Source organism: Canis lupus, chromosome 4 (assembly GCF_003254725.2).
Source record: "Canis lupus dingo isolate Sandy chromosome 4, ASM325472v2, whole genome shotgun sequence".
In the NCBI taxonomy this organism is placed as follows: Eukaryota; Metazoa; Chordata; class Mammalia; order Carnivora; family Canidae; genus Canis; species Canis lupus.
Genome location: NC_064246.1, coordinates 61339651 through 61353390, shown reverse-complemented (window position 1 = coordinate 61353390; position 13740 = coordinate 61339651). Strand labels below are relative to the sequence as shown.

The following is a 13740-nucleotide window of genomic DNA, read 5'->3' as shown; positions in this document are numbered from 1 at the left end:
GGTGTGGATGCTGCTTAGAATTATTTCTCTCCCTCTGACCCTTCCCCCAGCTCAGGAGCGTGCACACTTACTTTCTCTCTTTCTCTTAAAAAAAAAAAAAAGCATGAGTGCGTTAGGATTCTACTTTGTGTAGATGGAAAGTTTCAATGGGCAAAGTTCAATCTGAGGACAGGCACATGCAACTCCATTACTAGAGCTGAATGTTGTGTTTATACTATGAAAATGGATGGTGTGTCCTGTAATAGGGAAACAGGAGCTATTTCTAGCTGAGAGAAACTTACAATAATATATCAAAATGCAGAATAAAGCAGATTTCACTACTATGAATTCATATTTTCATAAAGAATTACAGTGTCACCACATATAATAACCACTTCCTGACACTGTATGGCATTCCCCAACTGTGTTCTGGAAGCTAATAATTTTAGCGGAGAAAAAAATCTATTATCAAAGAAATTCAACCAAGCTACCTTATATTCAAATAATAATCAGTTATAAAACGGAGAGGAAAAAAACATAATAATCATACTAGTAGCAAGAAATGAACACATAGGAATAAATATTAAATAGATATAAAGTAAGCTATGAAATTACATGAGAATATTAAAGAGGGTGAATACACCCACGTGCACACTAAAATGGGGGTGGGGTGCGGAGGTGTGGTTCTCAGGAATTGTGTGTGAGAACAAAGGTCACTGAGAATGAGTAAGAGTGAGATTTTTCTGGTCCAGGAAAGGTTAGTGAGGGTGGTGTATGAAGCTATCAAAGATGTATAAACATGGAAGACCAGCCAGAGGGGTCTCAGAACAGACAGAGAATATCATACGAATTGTAAAGTAGATGGGTTTGGGGCTTTCCCCAGACCCAAACTGCCTTGCCTGGGAATTGAAGAGGTTTCATTTTGTCAAGGCAATGTGATGGAAGAACAAAAGGAAGAAGCTGGAAGTATTTGCCTTGCTTTCTACCACATGTCTTCCTCTCTAGAAACCAGAACCGCATAAATAGTTAACTCTACCCAAATACCTACTGACGGGCAGGCGGGTACACAGAAGTTCACAAATTTAGCAGAAGTAGGCTGTTAATAGAGTAATGTCACCCTGGAGGATACCCAGAAAGTATCTCACGTTGGCCCAGCAGAGCTCAAAGCACCTTGGCACCCACTTCTTGCCTGGTCTCTTGAGACTCTTTCCACCTGTGTGGAGGCCACTGGGTGTCTTTGTGCCTGGGATCTTTGGCATGGTATGTTCTGTGGAAGTTGGAAGGGAAGGCTGGGTCCCTGGGATTGGGAATTTATCTGTGTAATGAGTGCCTTTCTCCCTGATGTACTATTTGCTTTTAAAGTTTCCTTAGAAACCATGCATATAATACTTAACTCACCCTTGGCTCCATTCTGACATTTTTTTGTCTAAGTCACAAGGACTGTTCTTTTCAATTGTGGCCTTTTGGTTCTCCCTGCTTTCCCTTGGTTTCTAAAGTGTGGCCATTCAAGAGGGCCAAGGCCTCATTTGTCATGCCAAGATTTGTGTTTGTGCTCTTGGCAGGACGTGTTGTTAACCTTTGAGTACTACATCTCTGAAGGAAAAGGATATGCTCCAGTGACACACTTTATGTTAGAAATGTTGTTAGCAGTGGCAGACATAACATCAGCAGCACACAGGCCCAGTCCTGTGGTGTGTGTGTGGTGGGGAGGCACCCCCATACCAAGCCAGTGAAGACATGTAAACTGTCTCCTTCCCTGCCAGGGGAGGGAAGCCACAGCACCCAGTCTCCATCTTCCAGGCCCTCAATGTTTACTCCCACTTCTTCTTTTTTTTTTTTTTTAATTTAAATTCAATTTGCCAACATGTAGTATAATGCCTAGTGGTAATCTCATCATGTGGCCTTCTTAATGCCTGTCACCTAGTTACCCCATCACCCCACCCACCTACCCTTCTGCAACCCTTTGTTTGTTTCCCAGAGTTAGGAGTCTCTTGTGGTTTGTCTTCCTCTCTAATTTTTCCCCACTCAGTTTCCACCCCTTCCCTAGGGTCTCTTTTGCTATTTCTTATATTACACATATGTCACTCCCACTTCTCTTGTCCTTTCCACCTGCACCCCTCCCCACACTGCTGCATAATCACTGCCCTTCCCCATCCCCAAAGAACAGGGTGGTTGTCTGAACTCTGGGCCCGTCCACCTGAAGGAGGCAAGCGCCAGAGAAGTGCCTCCTTTTCAGTCACTGCTACTTCCATATGACCCACCCCTGAAGGGACTAAACTCAGATCTGGGATTTGTAGTCTACTTAGCTCAAACAAGCAAAATAATTTGTGTGTTGATTATGGCTACTCTACAGAGATGTCTCAACTTTTACCAAGAGTCTTCCATTACTTGTGGCTGAAAACACAACCACGATATTTCAGTGGTACCTTTTTTGTCTAAATGAAAATCATTTTCTTTTTTCCTGATTAAGGAATATGAACTCATTTTAAAGAGTTTTTAAAATATAGAGAAATATAAAGAAGAGTGTACCCCCCTCCCCAAATAATCTCCAACAGTTTGAGGTCAAACTTCCTAGGTTTTTCCTGTGCATGCACATATATTCAGACTTTATAAAAAATGTGACTGTACTATTCATGATGTTTATTCATGATCTATTACCACATGAGATAACCTAAGACTCAGAGATACAGAATAGGAACCACCTTGTTATGGCTCATGAATTCTCTGGATGAGGAGTTTGGACTGGAGGCAGCAGGAATGGCTTGCATCTGCTCCATGAAGTCTGGGATCTCAGCTGGGAAAACTCAAATGGCTAGGAATAATTGAAATGTCTGGGGTCTGCAAACCTCTGGAGGCTTCTTTCTTCATTCTCAGAACTAGCACCTGGAATTGGAATTCTGAGCCCAGCAGGGATTGGTGACTACATGTGGCTTTTCCACATGGCTTGTGCTTCCTTACAACATGGTAGCTTCAGGGTAGTAAGACTTCCTATATGGTGCCTTGAAGTTCTAAGAGTGAATGAGGTAGTTGTGTGGCTCTTTGTGATCTAGTCTTGGAAGTCCTATAACATCATTTCTGCCATGCTGTATTGGTCAAAGAACTCACAAGCCCACCAAAATTCAAGTGGAGGGGCCAAAGTCCCACTCTACAGGAGGAATGTCAGAGAACTTGCAGCTGTGTTTTCACATTCTGATAACCTTTTGTTATTTTCACCTAGCATGGACAGTATACTGGTTTGCATTGTGTCCCCCCAAAAGGTATGTTTAAGTCCTAATCTCACTAATGTGACTTTATTTGAAAATAGGGTTTTTGTAGATGTAATGGAGTTAAGATAAGGTCATACTAGACTAGAGTAGGCCCTAATCTAATGACTAGTATCCTTATAAGAAGGGAGAAGTTTGGACATAGGTACATGGACACATAGGGAGAAGACTATGTGAAGAGGGAAAGATTAGAGTAATATGTCTATAAACCAAGGAATATCAAGGATCACCAGCAACCACCAGAAGCTGGGAAGAGTCAGAGACATCCCCCAGAAGCTTCATTCTAAGGTTCTTGGCAGTGCTTTTGCCATTTCAAGAGATCTTTAGCTGCTCTGAACACAACACAACAGATTGGACAACTGAATCTTCAGAGAGAATATGACCCTGCTTGATACCTTGATTTTTTTATTTAGTCATTTATTTTAATTGCAGCATAGTTAACATACAATGTTACATTAGTTTCAGGCATACAACACAAAGATTTGACAATTCTATATGTTACGCTACGCTCACCACAAAATGTAGCTCCTGTCTGTCACCATACAGTGCTATTGGCCCCTATTATGTATCAGGATCGTGCTGGGCTCCATACAGTGCTATTACAATATCATTGATTATATTCCCTGTGTTGTGCCTTTTATCTCCATGACTTAGTCACTCTGTAACTAGAAGCCTGTATCTCCCACTTTCCTTCCCCCATTTTGCCCATTATCTTATCCCCCTTCCCTTTAGCAACCATCAGTTTGCCCTCTATATTTATGGGTATGTTTCTGCTTTTGCTTTTATTTTTGCTTTTTAGATTCTACACAAACGTTTAGTTATATGCTATTTGTCTTTCTCTGTCTGACTTACTTCACTTAGCATAATACCTTCTAGGTTCATCCATGTTGTCACAAATAGCAAGATCTCATTCTTTTTTATAGCTGAGTAATATTCCATTATACATATATATACCACAGGTTCTTTATCTATTCATCTACCGAGTGACACTTGGATTGCTTCCATATTTTGTCTATTGTTAATAATACTACCATAAACATAGAGGTGCATACATATTTTTTTTTAAGATTTATTTATTTATTTGTTCAGAGAGAGCGAGAGAGAGGCAGAGACACAGGCAGAGGGGGAAGCAGGCTCCACGCAGGAAGCCCGATGTGGGACTCGATCCCGGATCTCCAGGATCACACCCCCAGCTGCAGGCGGCGCTAAACCGCTGCGCCACCGGGGCTGCCCGCATACATCTTTTTGAATGAGAGTTTTCATTTTTCTCTCTGATACCTTGATTTTGGACTTCCATCCTCCATAACTGTGTGAGAATAAATGTCTGTTTTAAGCCATGACAGTGACCTTGTACTTTGTACTTGTCACAGTAGTCCCAGGAAATGGACAGTTACCCATACCTGTATAGATGTCCTTGTCATTTCATAGTTGTGCAAAGTAACCATTCAAGGCTTTATCATTATTCATTTAATCAATCTTAAATAGGTCTAAGGAATAGCCCAATAATAAGCATGAAATTATAATTTATGCAGTTAAGTGGGTGACTCATAGCCTTCCTTGGTTTTCCCCATAGGGCCACCACAGTTAGCACAGAATTGGCATTCAAAAAATATCAATGAACTTGTTATCACCACCAAGAGATTATCAGAAAACACGAAGTCTGATCACCTACAAGCATTATATTAAAGGATTCCAAATATTAAGGATTTTAAGAATGTCTTGTCATTTCTGGCGATCTGCTTGGTCAGGTGACCTCTGAAGAACAGGTTTAAAAAAAAACTTCAGCCTAAGAGAGCATTTCCATAGAGCATCAAATATTTTAAAGTGAAAGTGATTATAGTACAAAAGAGTTAAAACCCATTGTTGGGTACAGATGTGATACTTCCAGTTCCCCAGCCAAAAAAGGAGTTTTAAACATCTAAGCCTCTTTGCCAAGTGTTAAGAAATGATTCAGAAATGTAAGCCTGGCAGACGACTATGGAAACCTACCCCATGCATTATAGACCTTTTCTGCTGTTCCTTTATGACTTCTGGGTTGGATGAGGCCTCCTGTGTTTTCCTTTTCAAGTTCAATTATCTGTTTCTTGGCCCCATTTGTGACTTCCTGTACGCAGAGGGAAGGCATGGGATAAACCTGGAAAGGAACCACGGGGCTCCTCCCTTTCTCTCCTGGTGCCAAGTCAGAGCAACAGGCAGAGTGGCTAGCTCTGGAAGTGATGAGGCTGCAAGCCCTTCCAGTCTCGTGGTTTCTTTCTTCTACAGACCAGGAGTCTTCTCAAGAAGTGCCTATAGAAAAAAAAAAAAAAAAAGAAAGCCTGTCTTCATTCTAAGGTGCTTGGCAGTGTTTTTGCCATTTCCAAAGGGATCTTTAGCAGCTCTGAACATAATAGACTAGACAACTGAAGTGCAGCAAGAGTTCTTATTTCAGTCCATAAATCCACAGAAAGTTGTGCCACATGAGTAGGTGTTTATTGAGGACTAGGGGATTGGGTGGGTTGACATCTTTACTTTTTCTAAATATTTGGGAGGTGGTATCCTCGGGGGACACCCTGCCAGACACTTCCTCTTTCTGTGGGGATGAATGGAAATGTATATGCTACCTGGACAGAAAGTTCTTTCTGCCTCTGCCAGATGCCAAGTTCTGCATCTGGATGGGCAGAGCTTCTCCTTTGGCTCAGGATCATGCTGGGCTCCAATAGCCTAGAGAGACTAAATAGGTATTTGGGAGAGGGCCATTTCTGCTCCCTCCAAATAATAGTGGGTTGTTTTTTTGGCCCCTATTATGTGTCAGGCTCTAGGATTGACCAGAAAACTAATTTGGCTGGAGGGAAGAGTACTATTGCAATCATTAAGTGCCTCCCCCAGATCTAGTCCTCCCCCTCCTCCTCCTCCTTCTCCTCCTCCTCCTTTCTTCCCCTTCTTTCTTCTTCTTCTTCTTCTTCTTCTTCTTCTTCTTCTTCTTCTTCTTCTTCTTCTTCTTCTTCTTCTTCTTCTTTCTTCTTCTTCTTCTTCTTCTTCTTCTTCTTCTTCTTCTTCTTCTTCTTCTTCTTCTTCTTCTTCTTCTTCTTCTTCTCTTCTTCTTTCTTCTTCTCTTCTTCTTCTTCTTCTTCTTTCTTCTTCTTCTTTCTTCTTCTTCTTCTTCTTCTTCTTCTCTTCTTCTTCTTCTTCTTTCTTCTTCTTCTTCTTTCTTCTTCTTCTTCTTCTTCTTCTTCTTCTTCTTCTTCTTCTTCTTCTTCTTCTTCTTCTTCTTCTTCTTCTTCTTCTTCCTTCTTTCTTCTTTCTTCTCCTCCTCCTCCTCCTCCTCCTCCTCCTCCTTCTTCTCCTTCTCCTTTTTATGAGAGAGAGAGCTCACTTGAATGCATGAGTGGGGGTGGGAGGTAGGGTAGGGCAGAGGGAGAGGGAGAGAGAGAATATTAAGCAGGCTCCAAGCCCAGCGAAGATGGGACTGTATATCACGACCCTGGGATTATGACCTGTACCAAAATCAAGAGTCAGACACTTAACTGACTGAGCCACCCAGGCACCCCAAGTTCCCTTTCCTCTTTGCTGATAGAACACCAATTTTGGGGAGGAGGGCAATTGATGGGAGTGACTCCAGCTCCCCAGCCCTTGGTAATTGATTGACTCATGTTGCTATCCTCCTTTACAGCTAAAAGTGACCATGTAATTGTTCTGGCCAATGAGAATTAAGTAGTGGTCTCGTAGGGGCTTGGAGAAACCTTTTTTTGGCCTAATAAAAATGGAATATCAGACTAGCAACACTCTATTCTGTTCTGTCTTTTAGCTGCCTTGAACATGGATTTGATGTCTGAAGCTACAGCAGCCATTTTGTGGCAGTGGGAAAGAAAGGCTTAGGAAATGATCTGTGGACAAGTATGAAGGAAGGGATGAGGGCGTTCCACAGTCTCTGGCTCCAACGTGGTTGAGCTCCTGAATCAGTGGCAGTTAACTGCCAACTCCTCAGTTACTGCTGCCTAAACTAGTCTTAAGTCTTAATCACTGCATGGTTGAATGCATTTTTAAGTGATGACAGCATGCTTCTCAAATTTTATATCAAAGTGCCCCTATTAGTAGAGGTATAGTGACATGAAGCATATAGTTCAAACTGGCCTTCCATCAGCAAGAAATGACTTCAGATTTTATCTGAAACACACACACACACACAGTATTCTAAATATAATATATGGATAGTTATATTAATTTATAAAAATATTGAAATTGTTATCAAGAAAAGGGTTAGAAAGACCTTTTCTTCCACATTGTAAAATTGATGCTGGTAAAAAGCAGTTTGTTTAGCCTGGGGCTTCCTTTTTTTAATTGAGATATAATTAACATATAACATTAGTTTCAAGTGTACAACATAAAATATTACTTTTAGGGGATCCCTGGGTGGCTCAGGGGTTTCGTGCCTGCCTTTGGCCCAGGGCGTGATCCTGGAGTCCCGGGATTGAGTCCCGTGTCAGGCTCCCGGCATGGAGCCTGTTTCTCCCTCTGCCTGTGTCTCTGCCTCTCTCTCTCTGTCTATCTTGAATAAATAAAAATAAATCTTTAAAAAAAATATTACTTTTATATTTTTCTATATTTTGAAATGATCACCACAGTAAATCTAGTTAACATCTGTCACCATACATAGTTACAAAAGTATTTCTTGTTGTGTTGCAAACTTTCTAGATTTATTCTCTTAGCAACTTATACATATACAGTGCAGTGTTATTAACTCTAGCTACCATAGTGTACATTATGGGACTTTGAGTAGTCCCTGGCACACTGCCCATATCCCCAGAGGTACAAATACCATGGCTTGAAAATATGAATAAAAGAAGCAATAGGAGAGAAAGATAAAGAGGTCAGTGGAGCTAAAAGAACAATGGCCTTGGAGTGTCAGGCTAAGGAATGTGGACTAAATTCCTTTAGAAATGGACCACACTACAGATGATAGAGTATTAGAGAGATTATACAAAGCTAAATGTTAGAGTAGTGTGGTGGCAGGATTGGAACTGCATGCACGCGGGGGTAGTAAGGTAAGAGACTCTGTAGTGCATCCGGTAGGACCAAGTTCCACTGTGAGTGGCAGATAAAACAGCAGCTTAAGCAAAGTAGATTTTTATTTCTTCCCCAAGAGAAAATAAGAGGCTCAGAGGTCAGTAGTCCGTTGCAGGAAGGGTGGCATATAACTACATAATGCTGTTCCAGTAATCAATGGCTACATAACAAGCCACTCCAATTTAGTGCCCTAAAACAAGAGTGATCCTTTATTTTCCTCATGAATCTGCAATGTAGGCAGGATGCTGTGGGATAGCTTGTCTCTGCTCTTGACAGCAACTGCTTGGGTTGCCCAAAGGCTGCAAGGTACTTAGTAAGTGGGATCTGGAACCATCAACAGGTTTGTCATTTGCACACCTGATGCTGGCTGTTGCCTGGATCCTCATGAGGCTGTGGATGGAAACATCTATGTGTGACTGCCCAGTGAGGCTGCTTGGCTTCCATCTGGCCTGGCTCTGCTGGGACACATGTCTTTGGAGTCTTGAGATATTCTGTGAGGAGTCCAGCCACACTGAAGCCCCCGTGTTGGAGGGAAAGAGAGAGATGCTCAAAGACCTCAGCTGTTGGAATCTTCCTAGTCCTGGTGCTGGGCATCTCCGTGAGTGAGGCTTCAGATGATTTCAGCCCCCAGCTTTTGATTCTGCCCATTGAGGCTCTAGACAAGGTGCATCAGACATAAGCCACCTCCCCATCCCTTGGGTATATTCCTAAACCACAGAATCTGTGAGCATAGTAAGTGGCTGTTCTATGGCACTAAGTCTTGGAGTGATGTGTTATGCAACTGTAGTGACTAGATCCTCAAGGATTGTAAGGCATCTGAGGGTAGCAGGTATCCCTGAGGCTTGGAGTCCTTCAGATGTAGTGGTTTGGGCCCATGTCAGCAAGGTTGTCAGTGGGAATGAAGCCCTTGGGGAGTTTTCAGCCTCTGAATCCTGATAGGAACTGAATGGCTGGGTTTGATCACAGTAGACCTCATCTCTCTGGAGAGATCAACAGCCTTTGCCCAAAAGGCAATGTTTTGGTTCAGAATCTTCTTCTTCTTTTTTTTTTTTAATTTTATTTATTCATGAGGGAGAGAAAGAGAGGGAGAGAGAGAGAGAGAGAGAGAGAGAGAAGCAGAGACCCAGGCAGAGGGAGAAGCAGACTCCATGCAGGGAGCCTGACGTGGGACTTGATCCTGGGTCTTCAGGATCATGCCCTAGGCTGAAGGCGGCGCTAAACCACTGGGCCACTAGGGCTGTCCGGTTCTGAATCTTCATAGTGATGATGTTTGGCTCCTTCAATCCCTACCCACTTCATTAGAGTGGCTTGTGAACTTGAACTTGAAACAATGGCTGAACAATGCATGGATCAGACTCCTTCTTCCCCATGGGTCCATGGGAGCTTTATTTGGTGTGGAACAAGTAGCTGTGTGGTTCTACATGAGGACTGGATTCTGAACATAGATCAAATCTCAGCTCTTTAATTAATTCCTACCCATGACACCTTGGCAAGTCATTTATCCTCTCAGAAAGCATCTCCCATGTCCTAGGATTAGGATGAAGATGAGGAAAAGAGATGTTTTATGAATGCATATCAAAATACACACACACCTCGCCCTCTGACCACCTGCTCCAGCAATTGGCAGGAGAAAGCAACAGAGGATGCATTCTGGAAAGTACAAATTGAAGCCAACTCGTGGGAACAGAGCAGAGTCCTAGGACTAGAACTTTTGCTTTTGATAGGGCTCATTTTTATTGAGGACAAAATTGGAGCCCAGAGAGATTAAGCAACTTGTCCACAGTCACCCAGCTGGTTTCTGAAGCCTCCATTGTTCTTTTGGGGACATTCAACTGAATGAAGTAACTCTAGAGGAAGGGATGCAAGAGACTAAAGCAGATGTAGGGATGGGGTGGGATCCAGTAAGAGCTGAGGGTTTGGCCTTCTTGAAGGCTTGTGAAAAACTGAGAAAAGGTGACTGAAGCTCTGGAAAGGCCAGGGGAGGAGTTACGGTTGTTTCCTTCTGTCCAGTTCTGGGTTGTATGTGCAGAACCTGAGCAAGTACCTACAGTGCCATGTGTGTTTGTTGGAACTCACAAATTTCTAGAGCCCACAGAGTAAAAAAGTAAACTAGGTCAGATCCAAGCCTGACACAAAGCAAGAAGAATGCCAGATTTGCATGTTAGGTTGCTCATTATTACACAAAAATGCCATTTTCTCCCAGGCTGGCTGGGCCCCATCTCCCTCCCATCTATAATTGTAGCTCTTCAGGAAGAAGATTGGTCTGTAGTTGTGGAAAATTCTGGGCAAATCAATGTGCTATTTCTAGATGTCAGGTGAGCTCCAGGACTCACAAGTCTTCAACCTAAGCCCATTAATCAAGTCTGATGACTTAATTTACTGTTGAAACAAACATGTCAATTGCAATGTGACGCATTACAAACGTCTCTGCTTCCCAAATGGCGGGGGACTTACAGCCAGAGAAGAAAAAAAGAATTAAGCCCTTCTCCAAACAAAGACATTCTCCCTTTGTATAATCAGAGACGGGGAGAAAGGATCTGAGTGTGCGTTCACTGGCTTCTGTGCTGGAGATGCCAATCATTTTCTCCCTGCCCTTCAGAACTTGCAGCAGAGGCCCCAGGAACTGCCCACCTATCTCCAAATGTAGCAGCTGACCAGCCCTTGCGGAGTCCTTCTGATTTTCCAGCTGTGTGCTTGGGAATAGGAAGCCACAGTCATTTAGCTAAAGGCTATGTTGACCAAGGAGCTGAAGCTGCTGTTGTGAGCAGCCATTTTTAGCCTGATCCCTGGAGAACTCGAAATGAATCAGATGTAGAGAGGCAGTGAGAAGCCCCAGTGCTCCAGGGAGAGAGACAGTGATGGAGACAATAGGTCACCTGGTTCCAGATGCTTTCCTGTTGTCGACATGTGGCCTCCTGTACTTCCTCTGTTTACTGAAAAAGAAAATTAATCCAAGATGGGCAAGAATCTTAGTATGTCCCCAGGAGGGCTTGCATGGCAAGGTTCTGGGGAAGGTGTGGCTGGACTTAGGAATATTGCAGTGTGCATTTTCCTCCCTTTCAAGGAATTTTCTTTTCTTGAAAAACAAACAGTAAAGTTTCTAAATATAGGAGTTGAATAAAAGAAGTATATTTTCCTTAAGAACAAGATGTTTTTTGCATTTGCCAGATGGACCCAATAGTTATCTGTCAGTAATGCATTTGCTTTCTTCATGTAGACAATTAATCATTTAATGAGTTCATACAGTCTGGCTCAGGTAACATTGGCCGGAACACACGCATGCGTGAGTGCAATTATAGTTTCAAGGTAGGCATTTGCCTGATGGGGATTATAAAGCTGGTCAGCAAAATAAAAAGCATTTACAGAACAGCTTTGCAAAGTCGAGCCCTAACAGATACTATGCCTCTGTCATTTCCCCTCATAAGACCTAGATTTACATCTGTGTTTTTCATACACTTTTGAAGGGTTGCCACATTTAGCTGAAAGTCTTGAAAGGTTTGTTTTGATGGTACTTAAAAAAAAAGTCTGGAATTTATGTACTGAGAAAGAGATGGGCTAATTGGCTTCTCAGGGGGACTGCTCTCTCTCTCTCTCTCTCTCTCATATATTGTTAGATGCTTACTCTTACAATTTATGATTCCTGTTCATGACTGTAAAGCACCTAAGAGCCAAGCAGTTCTAGCTGTTAATTATTTAATTTATTCGATAGCTCTATCAAACACATCCCTTCTATTTGGCTGAAGATGGGGAATAGATGTTTTCAAGTATGCTACGATTTCAAGCTGATTTATGTTTTATCTCTAAGGCAAGTGTTGATTTGTCTACAAATTACAAGTACAGAAGAAAAAAATGTCCACTCTTTTCATTTTTTCCCCAAAACGTTGATCCAGTTCATCATAAGTACCAAGCTGCCTCTGCAATGTTGAGAGGGGTAAGGCACGATCTCTGAACACAAGTAACTCACAGCAGAGGCGTTCTGTCTGGTAAAAACAGGACGTGTTTCTTGGGGAAATTCACACAGTAGGACATAGCTCAGGACTTTTACCCTTTCTCCTTGGAGAAAACTTTACTCTAAGTTTTCTCAGTCTAAGTGTGGTATGAAGTGGGGGCCAAGAGTTCCCCAGAGAAGGCCATTCAGGGGGCTTAATGTAGCAGGTGGGACTCAAAAGATGTCAAACAAGCTAGAAAAGTGTTGGGGAGCTAGAAAAGTGGAGAGAACGGAGGGAGGCCCATCAAAAGAGCTAACCCCAAGTCCCAAGGGGGTAGAGGCCACTTAAAGAGCGTTGTGGGAGAGCAGATAAATTTTTTTAGCCAGGTTGTGGTGTACCTTTGAATCCCACAGCCTAGGGTTCATCTCTCTTCTCTCACTGTGCTAAGGCATAGCATGAACCAACTCTGAATAAACAGAGTTGCAGGCCAAGATCTATTTGGGGAGGCTAATCTGGTTCCACTGTGTGGGAAAGATCAGAATGAGGGAGACACTAGAGGTGGGAGACAGGGACCAGTTAGGAGCAATTATCTAGGAAAGTAACCAGCGCTTTAGGAATTTAGTTGGAATTGCTGGTTTCAGTCTGGGGTTATAGATTGTAGAACAACACAATGCTGAAAGGGAGAGTTATGGAATATGACCACACCCAGGTTCACGCAGGAGGGAATGAGGACAATGTCTCATCCAGCTTCTGCTTGGCCTCTCCTCTGTTCTGTGGGTTTACCTCCTATCCCTGCTTCCAGGCCTCCCTTCTCCTTGCCTTGTTTTGGGGATTGGGATGCATGGGGAGCTTCTTACTTGCCATCAATCAATAATCAGCAAGGCTCATTGGCAGCTGACCATTTTGGGGATCTCTGGTCCAGGTGATGCCTCTCCCAACTCCTCCTCACTGTCAAAGTCCTCCACACGGGTGGTGGAGGTTTTATTCAACCCAGTCTCTCTTCAGTTACTATTGCAATGTAGCAAAACATCCAATTGTCAATGCCCATTCAGATATAAAGATGCAAAGCATGCTGTATTAGGAGACAAACCCAGAGACATGGCCATAATCATGGCACTTGCCCCAGCTGACACCAGACTGAGCTCAGGGCCCCTGCCGAGGAGGTGGCATTTCTAGCCCTTTGCAGAACATCATCGGAGAGCCAAGAAAGCCCACATATTCAAGTTGCATATGAGAGTTTGTCTCTGTCCTATCATAAGCCTGGAGACAGGGCCTCTCTACAAGTAGAAAGTGGAGAGCTTTGGAGTTAAACTCTGCTTTCCTTTGAAGGCTTTGGTCATCTTGTCAACAATTAAGAAAGAGAATAGGCCCTCAGAAGTAAACATACTAATCCTTTATCTTTTATTATAATTCTAAAAATCTCTCAGATGGCAGCAGATGCCTTTTTCCTACATTGGAATTATTTGTGACCAGGTCAGAAGAGGCAGTCTTAGGAAATCACAAGACATCCCATGAGCAATGACCAG

General features: G+C 42.8%; 1 protein-coding gene across 3 annotated transcripts in view; it reads left to right on the top strand.

Annotated features, from left to right (window-relative positions):
- Positions 1 to 13740, top strand: part of SNX18 (sorting nexin 18) — a 142835-nt gene that overhangs the window by 45792 nt on the left and 83303 nt on the right. The window contains exon 2 of one of the 3 annotated variants that reach the window (XM_049109265.1): positions 7027 to 7804. The exons of the other annotated variants lie outside the window; for them this stretch is intronic. Coding sequence (XP_048965222.1) covers positions 7027 to 7097 — 71 coding nt within the window. The 3' untranslated portion in view covers positions 7098 to 7804. Of the gene's footprint in view, positions 1 to 7026; positions 7805 to 13740 lie in introns of those variants that run through there. 3 annotated transcript variants of the gene reach the window in all.